The 18,098-nt window shown below is 39.6% G+C and overlaps 1 protein-coding gene across 4 annotated transcripts in view; it reads right to left on the bottom strand.

Moving 5' to 3' along the window:
* The window catches only part of NEK7 (NIMA related kinase 7), a 78,089-nt gene that overhangs the window by 37,421 nt on the left and 22,570 nt on the right, over positions 1-18,098 (bottom strand). For 3 of the 4 annotated variants that reach the window (XR_007506972.1, XM_049807738.1, XM_049807739.1), the window contains 2 exons: positions 6,904-6,966; positions 6,248-6,358 (listed from right to left, as the gene is read on the bottom strand). The exons of the other annotated variant lie outside the window; for it this stretch is intronic. Coding sequence is in view for 2 of the 3 variants with exons in the window: in XM_049807738.1 (XP_049663695.1) it covers positions 6,248-6,358; positions 6,904-6,966 (174 nt within the window). In the remaining variant the exon portion in view is untranslated. The remainder of the gene's footprint in view (positions 1-6,247; positions 6,359-6,903; positions 6,967-18,098) is intronic. 4 annotated transcript variants of the gene reach the window in all.

Here is an 18,098-nt window from a genome sequence, read left to right as displayed (position 1 = left end):
ACAGTTGCTGACAGGAGCAGAACAGCAACACTCCTGAACCTTGAGTCCCATTCTACACTCCATGTGGCAGTGGACTACAGGACCGGTTCTTCTTTGTGTTCCCCTGTATTTGATCAGTAGTTCTTATGCAACCTGCCTCTTCTCTGCCCCCATCCCAGACCTGTCCTTTCCCTATTTCTGTCACTTCATGACATTTTCTCCATTTACACAATTGAATCCTGTTCCCAGCCAGTCCACGTTATCCCATCCAGGCTCTCTCCCTACTGGCAGCCAGTTTGTCTGCCTCTAGGATCTTTGCCCAGCCTGTCCTGCTCTCTGGCAACACACCAGCTCTTCCCTAATCTCACTGTGCTCATGGCCACTATTGAGACTCCCATTTCATAGTTTTCCAATCCATTACTCTTATACTCATTTTCTTATACTCCTCAGTCTCTACTGCCACGTGTCTTAACTTCCCACTCTACCTTCTCTCAGAAACTGCTAACCAGCTAGTCCCAGTCCACTTGTTTTCCCTATTCCCAGTCAGATCCTCTCTCTCCCTGCTTAAGGATCACTTAGTTGCTTGTCCCAGCCTACTCTTTTGTCTGCCTAGTCTTTTGTCTTCACAGTAATCTCAGATTACTCTCTTCCCTATGTTGTTAGAACAAATAAATACCCTGTGAGAGATAGGAAAGCTTCAGTCCATCCAAAGCATCTGGAAAAAGCTATTTCTGGCAAAGCCATTTCAGTCCCCCATACTATGGGTTGAAGCATTCGGAGTCAGGTAGTACGCAATGCTTGTCAGCACTAAGAGATGCAGGAGGTTCACACAGCTCTACGTGTACAGAAATCCTCCACTGTGGCTGCTATGCTCCAGCTATTTCTGTTAAACGCATATGAACACCTGTGTTAGAAGAATTTAAGTTTAGGTGAGTTTTCAAAGCCATTATTGTAAGAAAAATCCCCTGTCCAAGTTTTAAGTCTCTGTTTCAAGGCACAAGGGGCTTACAATATTTCAGATACAATGGTTGCTAGATTTTAAAATAAATAAATAGATTAAAAAACAAAGAAACACACTTCTCAGCAGAATAATGAATGTATCTTTCCTTAGCCATCTACTAAATCATACAACATTTTTGGAAACATACACCCTCAAGCGGGCAGCTGGCATGCAACATTTTAGTATGAAATTGTTATATTTTGACAAACTGAAAACACATTCTCACACAGCTAAATCTTTGGCAACCCTAGCAGCAAACAGAGTTACTGTCCTGCTACACACGTGTGCACAGCAGAATACAGCTTCTGCATGACTGTCATTCAAACTACATTGGAGACATCATCATCATCACCACCATCCCACCAGGCTTCCAAACATGAATGCCAACTATCTCCTACAACTGCTAAAGGTGTAAATCAATGTTTTGTACAATAAAGAGATAACTAAACAAAATAGTCAGTTAACAGCTGAGGGTTTCCCAAAACACTAGGTCATGCCCTGGGAAACAGTAAACATTTGACCTGCTAAATTCTGACACTACACCTCTTCCTTACACAGGTGTTTCCCTAACTTCATACTCTGAAAAATCTTCCAATTATCACAGCAAAAGAAAATTACCATTCTTGCAATTAAACAAAGTCAAACTAAACCTAACGTGTGCTATCAACGTTCATCAGATAACCCCACTGCCTGAAAAGCTATCTCTATTTCTAGCACATTCCCAGGTCAGCAATCCATCAGAAAATAGTCTGAAAAAAAAAAGTGACAAGTTTCCATTCTCAGCAACATAACCAACTTCACTGCAGTGAGAATGGTTATCATGGGCTACTAGCATCCAGCAATCCAGGGCAGCTAGTCTGCAGACAGAAAAAGTAGTTGGCTCCTGTAGCAGTACGTGCACCCTCAACTCTCTGCTGTGCTGCAAGAACAGTGGCGCAAGATGCACTGCTAAGTCCACAAAAGCAACTCGTGCAGAAGTTTCTGACCTGCACCTGATCATGACCCAAGTTCAGAATGATGTGAATAACCCTCCATTCAGTGCTGTCCAGCCTCACAGACACCACTGAACACTTAGGGCAAGGCAGGCTGTAATAACCAGCCCATGCCCCTACGTTCATTACAACATGTCTAGAAATCCCTGAAGGCTGTCACTTCACCCTGTAGCCACCTCACACTGTAACACACTCAAGCTGCAGTCACATGGATTCTGCAATGGAGTTGTGGCTGCTTCACACAAGCAGGAGCAGCACTCTGGGCTGGCAAAGCTGCCAATGACTGAAGCTAAAATTGCTTCTACTCTTTAAGCCCTTAAAAAAGGGCAAGCTGTCCCATAATGCAGCACAAGTAAGTTAGTCAACCCCGGAGTACTGCAAATAAGTTCCAAAAAACCTCATTGCTAATATATTTTGGCATGGGAAGAAGAGGGAGGGTCTGCATCTCAGACCACGTGGAGAGCAGAAACTGCCTGACTCAATTTCACCCAGTGAAGCCCCAAATATGCACCACTGGTGAAACGATAGAATGATAATCAATGAGATTTCAAACAAGTCTAAACACTTCTCCAGCTACTGCAATGAGCAATTTAGATATGCATCAGTTGCTTGGAAAGAAGTGACTACCCCTGTATTTTGACTGTCCTATAAAAAACAAGTATGTTTAAGGACAAAGAATTCACTGTTCCCAACTACAGAAATCTGAGATATCAATATGAACTTCATACTGAAGTTTTAAATATGTCTTATTTTACCTAGCTAATTATAGTATGTTTATTTTTTTTTTATTTAAAGTTGAAAAAATACACACACAAAGTGTCTTCTGAAGAGTGGGTGAAGTGCCTAGGTGACATTTTGTAGAATTCAAATTATTTTCCATCTATCTTGAGAAACCTGCAAACATATTTTCAACTTTTTAGATGAAAGCTTTCATGCTTGTTCCCAAAACATGATTAACTTCCTTAAGATCTGTATGACATATTCAGTTTAAAGTTTGCATATTTTTTTGGTGTGCTAAGATTATTTGCAGAAAAACTAAAAATATCTGCAGAAATAAAATAGACGTAGAACTTTACTGCTGGTTTAAAAAACAAAACAAAACCCCACACCATTTTAGTGTCTTGATAACATCCCTTCTTACAAGCCTAATAACTTTATATTTAATCTTAAATAATATGCTAATTATTCTGCAAGATAGTTCAAATTCTCATTTCAGCATCTTCAGCACAAACTTTACTAACCAGTTCTTTTTAGTGAATCATTATAATGTATTTTCTTGATTAATGCAATTAGTAGATTCTTCTTTATTCATGGCATTTTCTTTATCAAATATATCAATTGTTGCTTTAAGAAAAAAAAAAAAATCCCAAACCAAAAAAGTCCACAGAACAATTTTCACCCTGTCACTGTCTGTGGTGGAGGAGAACCACGACTAATTGGAAAAGGGATCAAGCCTCAAACCTGCTTTACAACATATTTTTGTATTGCAAAAGGAGGTGGTATTACAAGGTAGTACCAGGAGTTCTCATGAACTACCCTTAACCTTGGTAGCCATGTACTATCACCACGTTCCATGCTAGAGACTACAGACACCAATGAACAACAGGCCATGAGCAACTGGGAACTAGCACAATAGTTACTAATTATTTACTTGTAAAATCTTTGATGTAATAGTAGCCAGCAGCCTAATTCACAGATACAGAAAATCAAGAGTTTTTCCTTCTTTCACCATCCCTACACAGGGATTACACAGCACTGATATATATATTCTAGTGCAAAACCAATTGTAAGTCAAATGCAAGTATTTCCCCCTCACTGATAAAGTTTGCCTCTCAATATTACAACATGCCATGTCCAAGAACTCTACCAGGCCATTAAAAGCTGTAAGGTAAGAAATCCTCAATTTTGGATCCCCCTACTTTTGACAATGGAGGCGGTACTGAAACATCTCCCTGTGACAGAGGTAATTAAAAAAAATAATTAAGGCCAAGTGGATTAAATCTGTGTACGTACATACCTAAACACACAGACAGAGAGAACACGAGATACGTCTGATTTGATTACGCAATTTGTAAATGCCAATGCACAGCTGGGTTGGGTTTTTTTGGACATACAGCAGATTCTATGAATTCTATTAGAATCCATACGAATGCACTAAGTGATTTTCCTCAGCTGTCTACTCAGTGGGGACAAAGAGAGTATTATTCACAGGTAACAAGGGATGGTAAAATAGCTGGGCAGCAAGGATGTGGTTCATTAAGGGAAGAACTGAAGAATTCATTAAGGTGCACTTTGAGACACAGCAGCTTTGTAGGTATTCTCTGATGTGCCAATAATGTCATAACAAATACCAAAGTAAACTAGCTAAGTAGTTTTCCCTCACATTAACATTGGTTTCAGTGTCATTCAAGCTGTGGTCATTTACAATTTCAAAAACATGCTTCATCCTTTCTACAAATCACACAACAAGCCTGGTACAGAAATACTCTTCTGGGGGTGCCTCGACATCTTCCAACAAACTTAGAACAGCATCCTTAGCAAGAACACTGGAAACCAAAGCATGGTTTGTTTATTTTAATAACACAACATAGTTATATACCTTAGTTGCATGACAGGCAGCCATTCTGCTAGGAAGTTTCATACCATTACATATCATTTATTTTTCAGGCAATTTTTAAAATACTTCTTTAAGAAGATGCTATATAACTGATATGCCCCACATTTAAACTCATACTGCCCAAGTAGTCTACCAAATCATTTCCTCCACCAGCAACATGAAGATAGAGTGCACTGTGACACCTCATACATATTTAATAATAGCCTGATAGGATGTCATTAACATCAAACAGCAATCTAAGTTTGCTACATTAAACATGATCCCTGTGTTAAGAGGACAATCACAAAGTGCCTCCAAGATTGAGCCTGTAAGAAATACCCACCGACTTGGACAAGGTGTAATGAAGCCAATTGCACTGAAGAAGCCATTATTCACACATAGGGTTTAATTATTTTTTTTTAAAAGGGGGGGGGGGAAGCTTCAATGGGTCATAAGACCAGACATGCCATAAGGCAATCTGTCACAGAGTACTCATATTAATAACTGTTGTGTCAAAACTGAACATTCAAAAGGAAAGACAAACCCTCCTTTATGTTTTATGAAATGTAAGCCCACAGAATTAATAATTCATGAGATGAAGAAAAATATCAGGTTTGGATATAAATATTAACAGAATGCTGTCAACCTGTTTAGAACCAAATTTTGACTGTCCTACCTTACAATTATCAATCTAGAAGGGAGTATTCTTCAAAAGATAAAAAAAAAAAATCAGTATGAAAGTCATTAATGAAGAAATTAACATTCTCTATTCATGTAGGTCCTAAGCAAAACAGCAGAACTCTGTTCTGTGCTCAGCTGTTGCTGAGTGAATGCTAATTGACTGGCATTATTTGTTCCCAGAGTTACGCTGTGTTGACAACAATAATGTTGATGTGCACACAAGAAAGTACACCAAAGGGACATACTAAAACCAAGACCCAGTGGAGAAAGGGTAGGGAAAGAGGGGAAGTAGTTGTCAGATGACAAATAAAGATTAAAAAGCTAGTTAAAAGTTAATATAATTTTCAGAATACAAAGTTTATACAAAAGGTCTTGGATAAATTTTTCTGATTAGCTAAAGAACAGGCATTTAAAAACTACACAAGAGAGCAATTAACCCATATGCACAACCACATAACAGTAAGTTCACTGCATGTGATTTCAACAAAATATGAAATATATTTTCAGAATATTTGCTAGTCTCAGCATAAAGAAGTATTTAACTAGACTTATAAAATGATGCAGTTATTTCCATTTTAACCTTCATTTTGTTTGCTAAGGTGGTTAGCAGTTGAAGTTCAAGGTCTAAAAGAAACTCTGCATTATTATGCCACCCCTTCTCTGATTTGGAACACAAAATACAATTGTGCCCAAAATCAGGAATGTCATCAAAATGTATTGTTCTAAAGGGTGGTGAGAGTGCTTTTCTTTACAGTTTTTTTTATTCTCCCCAGCGCTAAAGTAATTTCAGTCTAGTTATGTCCCCATCTGCACTTACATTCTGGGCAACAGTATTAAAAATACTTATATAAGCATCAATATTGACCATACATTAAAAAAAGTCAGTCTAAACACTCAGTTTTCTCCACAGTCTTCACCCAGTGATGACCACACAGAATGAAAAGCCAAAGAAGTTGAATGTTACAAGCTTTTAATTTTTTTAAAAAAGCTAATTCCTACCTTTATCATTCTAGAGAGATCTCCAGCATCAGCTAATTCCAACACTATGTTCAGTTCATTGTCTTCAATGAATGAGGCATAATATTTAATTACATTTGGATGATTCAGTTGCTAAGAAAGAAGAAGAATAATGCACATTTTAGCGTAGAGCACATCTTATCTTTTAAGACTGACAAATGAAACTTTCTTATTTAGGCAAATAACCTCTCACCTATTTCAGTATGATACAAAAAGTATATGCTTATGAGAAGCATCTACAGATAACCATTCTGCAAGAACATGGTGGCATTTTAGGATCAACATGATGACTGAAGTCGCAATTTTAGAAGAATTTTGCTTCAATGTATCTATGCAATAGCATGCTAAACTGTTACCTGAAACAGTAAAGTCAATTTTTAAAATCAGTATTTTACTGTACACTGAACACAGTCCTTTAAATACTGTGGGTTTAGCAGAAACTTCTACTTGGAAAGTTACCCATTCTTCTATAGGATTTACTTCTCAATGTTAACTTTTAAAGCAATAAAGATTACAAAATTCCTTAAGTGAGGCTTATAAAAACTCTACACAGGCAACAGTGGACACCTCAAATATATCTATGAAAAACTTAATATACTTTGATGATGGCTGCACTTTTTTTTTAACAAATCTTTTACCTTAAGAAGATCTATTTCTTTGATGCAGTCAGCACGGGCTTTGGCATCCATTAAATCAAATATCTATGCACAAGAGATAAGACATTTTTATTAAGTGATAAAAATATAGAAAATTGAGTGATCATTATCATTATTTCATAGCATCCATAAAACAACTTGAGTTATGCATTTCATGGCAAGACATAATATTGCAGTAAGAAATATTCCTAATGCTCTGATGTACTGATTTACTGCTATATCGATCCTTTTAGCCCCCCTTGTAGGAAACAAGTCCTTTGTAAGTACAAGTTTTCCAGTGACTTAATTGCCACCTCTGCATATCTGTTCAAACACACAGCAGTAATTCAGCACATTTCCTTCAAGTTGGTTCTAATCCAAATGTCAGCTTCCTCTCCCATTCCTGCCACACTATTATCACAAACCGATTCTTTCTAGTACTTGAGCGTACCTTTTTTTCGTAGTCTCTTGCTACAGTCCTTTTCTATTCTAAATAATGCATACACTTCTATTCTCTCTCAGGATCAAAACTTCAGTATCACCTCCAATTCTTTCTCTCCCACTTCCTTCCCTTCAACAAGCAAAGAAGCGATTTGGATTCTGTAATTTGTTTACTAGAGCACTTTTTTTTCTAAGCCCTCATCTGTCACCTTGACTTTTACAGCCTTTTGCAGATAGACTTATCTGCTCTTCATTTTTTCCCACCTCCCATCCACTCCGAATTACTTTGCAACGTATCTCATTTTTGCCTCCTCCAGTTAACCACGTTACTCTCCACTAATTTAAATTTTTGTGTGGAGTAATCTTTTTCTGCCATTAGAGCCCTTGTCTATGTTCCACACATCTATATTTAATCTAATGTCTTTCTATTTTCACTTCCGTTTTTTTAACTATCTTTGGGTTCCCTTCTCGCTTCACCTTCTCAGATGTCCATCTCCATACACTGCCACTGATTATTCCCCTTAGAAATGACCAAAATTTAACTTCCTCAGGGAACCCTTCCTCTCTCAATTGCTATTACTTTCTGAATAAAAACAAACAAACAAACCCCAAAAAAACACTCATCAACTTCTGCATGGTCTGCCTATTACATTTTGAGTTATCCAGAAGAATAATAGAGGCATCCTGGCCTGTATCAGAAATAGTGTGGCCAGCAAGAGCAGGGAAGTGATCGTCCCCCTGTACTCGGCACTGGTGAGGCCGCACCTCGAGTACTGTGTTCAGTTTTGGGCCCCTCACTACAGGAAAGACACTGAGTTGGTGGAACATGTCCAGAGAAGGGCAACCAAGCTGGTGAGGGGCCTGGAGCACAAGTCTTATGAGAAGTAGCTGAGAGAACCGGGGTTGTTTAATCTGGAGAAAAGGAGGCTGAAGGGAGACCTTATCGTGCTCTACAACTACCTGAGAAGAGGTTGTAGTGAGGTGGGTGTTGGTGTCTCAGGTAGCTGGAGACAGGATGAGAGGAAATGGCCTCAATTTGCAGCAGGGGAGGTTTAGACTGGATATTAGGAAAAATTTCCTCACCGAAAGGGTTGTCAAGCATTGGAACAGGCTTCCCAGGGAAGTGGTGGAGTCACCATCCCTGGAGGTATTCAAAAAACACGCAGACAAGGCACTTCAGGACATGGTTTAGTGGGCATGGTGGTGTTGGGATGACAGTTGGACTTCACAATCTTAAAGGTCTTTTCCAACCTAACAATTCTATGATTTATGAGATTAGCTTTTCCAGTTACATCTTTCCAACGCACATCGTTACTTTCTAGATAGTCTCCAAGAAAAGATGTATTATGTGCTGTGAAGATCACTGGTACCTGGTTCCATCAGCTCGAAATGATCAAAAGCTCAACAGCTGACAACTTCCATTTCATATCTTGCCATCAACCCCAGAAACAGAAATAAGGATTAACAGCACTTTGAGTACTGAATGCCTCCAAAGAGGTCATCTCTTAAACTGACTATGTAACTGTCCATGTAAATCACACCTTCTTTCATTCTCCCCAATGAAGTTCAAACAAATCAGGAAGTCCACATATAATGTGCTAAACCTCATCTGTATTTTCTATGCCACTATGCACAAGTTTGTTTTTCCTTTAATCAACTGAAAGGAGAAATCTAGAGACTTCATGCATGGAGCACAGTCCTCACAGAGCACACATGTGCTCTTGACTAGCCCCTACTTCCCTTCAGACATCCAATTCTCTATCTTCAGAGCTGGCATTAGAAAAAAAAACAGCCTCAAGTGGATACAAGATTCACTTTTTGATAAAAAGACAACTCTTAAGTCAAGAACTGAAACGCCAGTCTTGTATACACTAAGAAGAAAAGGGGGAGGAGGAAGGAAAGAAGAAAACAAAACTACTTACCAAGAATGAAAGGGAATAAACCATGTCACAACAACTTGTATATTAACCGAGGATGATGGTAAATAAACAGACTGAGCTAGAAGCAATTATTCAAGGAAGATGCTGGGGGACACTTAATAGAAACACAGCAGGGTAAATCACAAGAAAGGAATGCTAACACTAAGAAATAAAACAATTTCAGATATAGTAGAAGAAAAGAATTAGTAGTAGTACATATGAAATTACAGGTACAAGTATTGAAAGTAAATAACACTGATGTGAAAGACAGAAAAAGATGGTTTATGAATTAAGGTTGGGAACTTGGTAAAGGAGATTAAATAGCCTGCATCTGTTGTAGATATCAACTATGAATGAAAAACCGTTGCTCTTTAATCGTTTGGACAATAGACTAAAGTCCTAGTGTTTGGTAGAGTCATGAAGGACTGTAATGATTTTTCTAGGAAACACTTAGGAAAATTCTAAATATGAGAAGTAGCACATTAACTGAGGAAGTACTGGAAAGGCATGAGATCATAATTGTCTTTCCCTGTCAACTAAGAGAACAGCAAATTGAAAATTTTATAGCCCCTCTCCCAAAAAGAATCAATGAAAGTGTGTACTGGGGAGCAGGGAAAAAGGGGGAGAGCTATAGGGGCACATCTTGAAGCTTCACACTTTTGCTAAGTTATAGATAATAGTGAGGTAAGAACATTCCTTATAAATGATACAGATTAGACATAGACAGAGAACTCCAAACACACTATAGAACCTAATCAAAGCCCCAGACAAAATTTTAGACTGAAAATTATACATAAATTATCAACTCATAACATTTAGAGAAATTACCCAAAGCACAATTTCAAGATTCAAAACCAGAAGGGTTTCATTGTGTGAAAAACCAGGGCAGCTTGCACCTGTTAATGACTGTTCCAATATGCCAAGAGGCATCTTAGCTTACCTATACCAGAAGTATTTCCCTACACACCTAGAAAAGCAAATTTTGTGAGCAAATTTTTTTATAAGCTATGCCTCTGATAGGAACATAAATCAGTACCTCTCACAGAGGAATAACAAAACAACAAAAATAAAGCCCTAGACTCAGAACTGTGAAAGATCTAGGACCAAGGCATAGGAAAGAAAAGACAAAATTTTGTTTGTGTATTCTGGCTAGTATTCCCAGTACTTCTAATTTGTTATTAAACAGCCTGGAGTAGACTAGACCAAGCAGCTGCTCTCAGGAAAGGACAGACTTAAGTTTTATAAACATGACTCCCTATACTTTTGCTACACTTCATACAACAGAGTGGCAAATTTGTCACAGCTTCAGCTAAACTGAATAATTCAAACATTACCTGAATAAAATAAAGCAAGACAGAAAAACTGAGTCTTATTTGATCCTTATAAACACAGGCAACCTGCAGATTTACTGTATATCATTTCTGAGGTTCTCCATTAGACTTGGGCCCAGATCTAACCTCAAAAGACTATAAACAGCATTTCCCAGAAATCCAGAATTTCAGTTTCACAGACACTAATGCCCTCCAACAGTAAGATTAGAAAAAAACCCACAACCCAAAACAGAGGAGAAAAAAAAAATCACCCAGTCCATGGCCTCTGAAAAACCTCTGCTCTATCATACCAGATTCAAACAGCTTACAGAGATTTTCTTTCTGAATAGATTATCTTTCCATTTTGCCAAACCGCTGCAGTTCAGATCAGAGGCCCCTAGTATAATAAGCCATGTCAGCTCACACAAGGAGGCTACTGTAAACGCAATGAAAAAACATTGTGCATTTCATCAGCAGAAGATGACTCAACACTGAAGAACATCTTACACTGAAAAATGGAAGTCACAGTGAAAGATTTTAAGAGCTTAAGAACATCCTTTCAAATGCGCATCAAAATTACACATGGCACCTGGCATACCTCAGCATGCTTGTTTTGCAGGAGCTGCTGCAGACCAGATGACCGCGCTGGAGAAGCTGTCCTTTGCTTGTCGTTTACTACAGACTGGCCGTTAACATAACAACCTGAAGCAATGTCAGTAGTTCCATTGCAAAAGTAACAGCTTATAGCTTTGCAAGCAGACTAATGCCACCTTCAGCTACCACGACTCTGCAAGCCAACCTGAAAGGTCAGTTTATGCTCCCCCCTCTCTTGAGTTGTTGCACACAGATCTATCTCACATACACACAATTTGTAACCCTGTAAAGACATGTTATTGGGCTTGCATGGCAAGGTTTTGGTAGCCAGCAGGCTATAGGGGTGGCTTCTGTGAGAAGCTGCCAGAAGCTTCACTTATGTCTGACAGAGGCAATACCAGCCGGCTCCAAGACGGACCCGCCACTGGCCAAGGACGAGCCCATCAGTGACAGTGGTAGTGCCTCTGGGAGAACATATTTAAGAAGGGGGGAAAAAACCTGCACAGCAATTGCAGCTGGAGAGAGGAGTTAGAACACTTGAGAGAAACAACCCTGCAGACCCCCATGTCAGTGAAGAAGGAGGGGGAGGAGATGCTCCAGGTGCAGGAACAGAGATTCCCCTGCAGCCCATGGGGAAGACCCTGGTGAGGCAGGCTGTCCCTCTGCAGCCCATGGAGGTCCACAGTGGAGCAGATATCCACCTGCAGCCTGGGGAGGACCCCATGCCGGAGCAGGTGGATACCCAAAGGAAGCTGTGACCCTGTGGGAAGCCCGCGCTGGAGCAGGCTCCTGGCAGGTCCTGTGGCCCCATGGAGAGAGGAGCCCATGCTGGAACAGGTTTTCTGGCAGGACTTGTGACCCCATGGGGGACCCATGCTGGAGCAGTTCATGAAGAACTGCAGTCCATGGGAAGAATTCATGTTGGAGAAGTTCATGAAGAACTGTCTCCCATGGGAGGGACCCCATGCTGGAGCAGAGGAAGAGTATGAGGAGTCCTCCCCCTGAGGAGGAAGGAGCGGCAGAAACAATGTGTGATTAACTGACCATAACCTCCATTCCCCAGCCCCCTGTGCCACTGGTAGAGAATTCAGGAGTAAATTTAAGCCCAGAAAGAAGGGAGGGGTGGGCGGAAGGTGTTTTAAGATTTGGTTTTATTTCTCATTATCCCGCTTTGATTTGATTGGTAATAAATTAAAATAATTTTCCCAAGTTGAGTCCATTTTGCCCATGACAGTAATTGGTGAGTGATCTCTCCCTGTCCTTATCTCGACCCACGAGCCTTTTGTTATATTTTCCCTCCGCTGTCCAGCTAAGGCAGGGAGTAATAAAGCAGCTTTGGCGGGCACCTGGCTCCAGCCAGGGTCAACCCACCACAAGACAGTATTGCCACTGCTATTAGCAGGCCACAGGCCTCAGGCTGCCCTAGAAACATACCACCTAAGGACTTGCAACCTTTTGTCTGGACTTCTCTTGGCCCACACTTATTTTTTGAGCTTGGCTTTAGCTGAAGCAGCACATGCCTCGCAGTAGGGTGACTTAACTGTAATGAAGTCATTACAGTCAAATGACTTGTGTCTAACCTGTTTTTAGATTCAGCTCAGCTTTGTGCAACTGCATAGTCTTAAGGAAATTATAGCAGATATAATAAAGGTCTAACAAAACTGGAGTGATTAACATCTGTAAGCTTTTTGGATCAACACAAAGTATTAGCAACTGACTGCTTGAAAGCACCCAGCAAAATCCCACACAGAGCCACCACCAGGATCCTCTTCCCAGTAGAGCTCAGGACACTGATGATGATCCATACATTGATTATTAGAAACTAGCAGCAATTAGACTGTAAGTGTTAGCATCACTGTAATTGGCTAACAATAAAAACTGCTGCATTTTGATTAGACTGCTAGGGCATTAATTAAACTAATAATAAATTCTAATTCTTGACTCCACTTATGAGGTCAGGATCATAGGGTAACTCAGGCTGGAGGTGTGTTTCTCTAGTCAGCACAAATTGAGCATGTAATACACTCTTATTTAAAATCCCAAATATTTTTCCCCAATTTCTATTTTCAAGGACTATGATAAGATTAACTTTTCTACAAAGGAATTACGTTTGCTGTGGAAAACCTAATAATAAGCAAAAATTATAGTAAATACTTGTATGATATGCCAATTTTCTTCAAGAGTGTAACCAAAAAAAAAAAATCTCATTTTGGTAAGCACTACACCTTAGTTAGCAATTACTGTGAAATTCCTGAAAACAATTAGGGAAAAAAAAAGTTGGGAGGGAAGATTGATCTGCTTGAGGATAGGAAGGCTCTACAGAGGGATCTGGACAGGCTGGACTGATGGGCTGAGGCCAACCATATGAGGTTCAACAAGGCCAAGTACCAGGTCCTGCAACTTGGGTCACAGCAACCCCATGCAGCGCTACAGGCTTGGGGAAGAGTGGCTGGAAAGCTGCCCGGTGGAAAAAGACCTGGGGGTGCTGGTTGACAGCCGGCTGGGTATGAGCCAGCAGTGTGCCCAGGTGGCCAAGAAGGCCAACGGCATCCTGGCCTCTATCAGAAATAGTGTGGTCAGCAGGAGCAGGGAGGTGATTGTTCCCCTGTACTCAGCACTGGTGAGGCCACACCTCAAGTACTGTGTTCAGTTCTGGGCCCATCACTACAGGAAAAACATTGAGTTGGTGGAGCATGTTCAGAGAAGGGCAACCAAGTTAGTGAGGGGCCTGGAGCACAAGTCTTATGAGGAACGACTAAGGGAACTGGGGCTGTTTAGTCTAGAAAAGAGGAGGCTGAGGAGAGACTTTATCGCTCTCTACCACTACCTCAGAGGAGGGTGTAGTGAGGTGGGTGCTGGTGTCTTCTGTCAGGTGGCTGGAGATAGGACGAGAAGAAATGGCCTCAAGTTGCAGCAAGGGAGGTTTAGGTTGGACATTAGAAAAAATTTCTTTACTGAAAGGGTTGTCAGGCCAGGGAAGTGGTTGAGTCACCATCCCTGGAGGTATTCAAAAAGTGCATAGACAAGGCACTTCAGGACATGGTTTAGTGAGCATGGTTGACAGTTGGACTCGATCCTGAAGGTCTTTTCCAACCTAAATGATTCTATGATTTTATGATAAATACAGCTGAAGAGACTTAAGAGAGCATTTTCAAAGCCCTTAGCAAATTTTTTTCCACGTAGCAAGAATGCTAAATGAAACAAAACTCCCGTTTTTAGCTCTCAGTTCTTTACCTCCTCTATATGCTATTGACTGCAGTAGGAAGAGTTGAAGGACAAGCATACGTTGATACTCCAAAACATTCCCCTCTGTGTGCTAAGCAACCAAGGGATCTCTAGTAACTTTGCACTGAATCAGTTCTCCCGTACCTTCATGTGAGCATAGATTACTTTTATTCTTTCAGCATTCTAGATGTATCAGTTTTAAGTACTGTCAAGAGGTACCAGTATTTTTATAGTTTCTAAGCTATTCTAAGATACAGAGCAGGAACTGTTCCCTATGCAGACGTGTAAACTAAACAAAGATTGCAACACATGAAATCAACCTCCTGAGTAAAGTTCTTACATATATGTTCACACACACAACCAGAGCTCCTAGAAAGCTGTGTGCATAGCAAGAAGGTTAGAAACAATTAACCACCAGGTGGAAAACAACAGGCCTTAGCTTCTAAGTGTAGACTATTTGATGAATTACCAGCTACGAATTTAACCCATCATCTGAAGTAACATGCCAAGTTAGGAATCTACTCGATTCCTCTTGCTCTAAAATCTATCACTTTTCCATGTTTTCCTTTTCAGTATTGAAAAGGATAAAGTTCTTTCTAACCTCACCACTTAAATGACAATTCAACCTATTTCTGTTTGAAATTCTGTATAAAACAAAAATACCAAAAAGTGTTTCCAAAGCAAAACACAATCATATTGCTGTAACATAAACCTACAGACAAGTAAGCAAAATAAAGACTTGAATGCACATAAATATTAAGATATAATATTGAATAGCAATGTGCATTAGAGTATTTTGCCATCACAGCACTGCTGTGCTGAGACAATAGTGAAAGTGTGAAATTACAAGTGCTTTCCTAAGATTAATTATCCGTAATTCAGGCTTTAAGTAGCAATGCACTGACAATGCACAATAAATAATGAATGTAAGTGCTAGATAAAAAGATTCATTGCCTGAATCTCTAACACAGGGGTCTCCAATTTTGGAATGAAAGGGAAAGAAAGGTGAAACAACGTAAGCCAAAAAAGTAATGAATCTGGAATTTTGTTGAAATAAGCAGTTTCACATAGTATTTTAAATTTTGAGTAGCTAAGGTTTACCTAAAAAAATAGCTCAAAAACTGAACTCATACAGTCTTACAGTCATTCAGTTCAGGTACTTACAACTCTTTTGCCCTTTAACAATGTTTTGTGAGTGTTTATTCCAGTATCTAGCAGTTGCTTACTTCACCCTTGGAAGTGACCACTGGAGCACACATTGCTCAGAATGCCAGGCCATACCTCAAGGTGTTATTGATGGTTCTGTTTTAAGGATTACCTAGCGTGGCAGTAGAGACGTACTGCTTCTTCCTCAGGCATGATCTTTCAGTATAGTTTGGACGTCAGGCTTAACATGTTAAGAAACTTACTTAGAAGCTCTTCAAACTTACACTGCTATGTTCATAGTTTATCTGTGGTTGATCTTGCCTGACATTTCTTTGACTCAAAGTGTAGTTTAGACATTTATGAAAGTGAAGTAATAAAGATTTGGGGTTTAATTCTGGTTTTATTTAGGCAATATTTCAACAGCATCTCAGAAACGTAGTTCCATGGGAAAAGAGAGAGCCTAATTATTAGAAATACCACTTTTCTAATTCCAAGAAGGCAAACCATGCATGGGAGGATGAAGCACAAAGGGTACAACGAGAAGAAAAGACCCAACATAGTATTTTGTGTATTCTGCTGGTTAAATCACTAGAAAGAAACTGCCAATTAAACAGTTTTCACTCTGCTACATATCCTACTGGAAACCAAATCAAGAATACCAGTTCTTCGTGTCATCTGGACTCAGCAGCAACTACAAATTCAGAAGGAGTGGTTTCTGTCACCATCTGCTTGTCCTTTCTCCCACAGCATCTTACTGCCACTTGCTTCTGCTCACATTTAGTTCCACAAACATACATTTTGTACACATTAATGTAACATTTATCAATATTGTACATATTTCAGCCAAATAAAATTTTAATAGCAGAAAATAAACATTCTTGTTGGAAAGCTTTGTAAGAACTCAAAACTGGCAATCCGTTTGGAACAAATAATGGCCTGAGATCCAGTAACTCTTAAAGAGAGGATAACTGAAGAATTCTAAGTCACATCAGGCCTTGAAGGTAAAGACAAACATGGGGAACCACTGACCAAATACACATAAAGAGAGCAGCTATACACACAACCCAGCCAGGAAAACAAAATGGGGAGGAGGTGGAACAGACACGACTTGCAAGATCAGAGAGGAAGGCATGTGGTAGTTAAGATGTGAGATGGAATGGGCAGAAAACGGGAAAGTAGAAGGAAGTCCAGACCTCAGTTATGTTACTTAACACAAAATACAGCATTTAGAGACATTGGCTCAATGTGGAAAAGTGGAAAGTGGTATCCATGCACAGGTCTAAAAGAGAGAGAATACACCTCTCCCTCACAACAGAAAGAAGCATTCCTCCTGTTCTGTCCATGCTGAGCTTCCATTAATGAGGCATTAGAAAAAAATGGCAGTATTTTAATTTGAATAAAAGAAAACAGGACTGAAATTAAAAGCAAGCAGCACCATCACAGAGCAGACCCACAAGACCTCCTCTGAAAAAGCAATCACTTTTCACCAAAAGACATCTACAAAAACAAATTTTATAGTGAAATTAAGTATTGTGACCATCTTTAACAAAAATATTTCTAGGGAATCTTAGGGAAGGTCACAGAAGCACAGTAACGACTAAGATGGTCTTCTGTCTAAATGGAAGAGCTTTAGATGTCAGGTATGCAAGCTGAAACGGCTGTACCAAATGCTCAGTGCTGCCACGAGCCTTTTGAACTCCAAGTAATATTTCATTGTATGCTTAGGAATATTTTTCCTTTACAGGTTCACCAAATCTCACTTTCCATTCAGATAATAGTCTCCTACATACATCCAGCCTTCCTATGGAAAGTGCTTTTACAGATCACAGAACACAGCCCCTCCTGACATGCACTGGGCAATAACATTCAATGGAAAAACAACAGCGTGTGTTGGATACTTCAAGACAATCAGAACACTACCAGGATAAAGCCATTTGGGAGAGCCACAACTCTTTAACCCTATTTCCCACCAACCACCAAATATATTCTTAGAAATTTATTAAATTATTAAATAAAAATTAAAGAAGAAAGCTTTTCTGCTATAGAAACTATTACCCATATATGAACAGCATGGTGTCTTCTTCATTAGTTGAAAAAAATCTTTTGTCAAATTGGGAAACCTGATGTGAGAATACAGCTGTACATACTGACTTTTGAAATACTGTTAAGAGAACACATGCTATAATGCCTCTGTATTCTTAATGCAAGCACGGTTATAAAAATTTCATCGTTAACAGTGAAGAAAGTCTTAAAGTCCAGCCTTTCACGTACCCAGGCATTCCACATCCACCTTAATTGACATGCATTTCACGTCACATTTGACCTTTTTGGTTTCTCACGCACTGAAAATGAAGGAAAAGTAGCCTAATGTTTTAAGACTGTTGATCAAAGTTCTTAGAATATATTTCAGCTTTTGAAGTAGTATATACCTGGCAGTTTTCCCAGAAGGGGAAACCAAGTTTGTTTGTTTGTTTGATAACTGTCAGGACTAGCCCTACCTCCTGGTGCTGCAGAGCACAGGGAATCACAGAAATGGAACAGCAAGTCAAGGTATGACAGAGAA

This window comes from Accipiter gentilis, chromosome 8 (genome assembly GCF_929443795.1).
Source record: "Accipiter gentilis chromosome 8, bAccGen1.1, whole genome shotgun sequence".
NCBI classification, from domain to species: domain Eukaryota; kingdom Metazoa; phylum Chordata; class Aves; order Accipitriformes; family Accipitridae; genus Astur; species Astur gentilis.
This window is presented reverse-complemented; position numbering and strand designations above follow the sequence as displayed.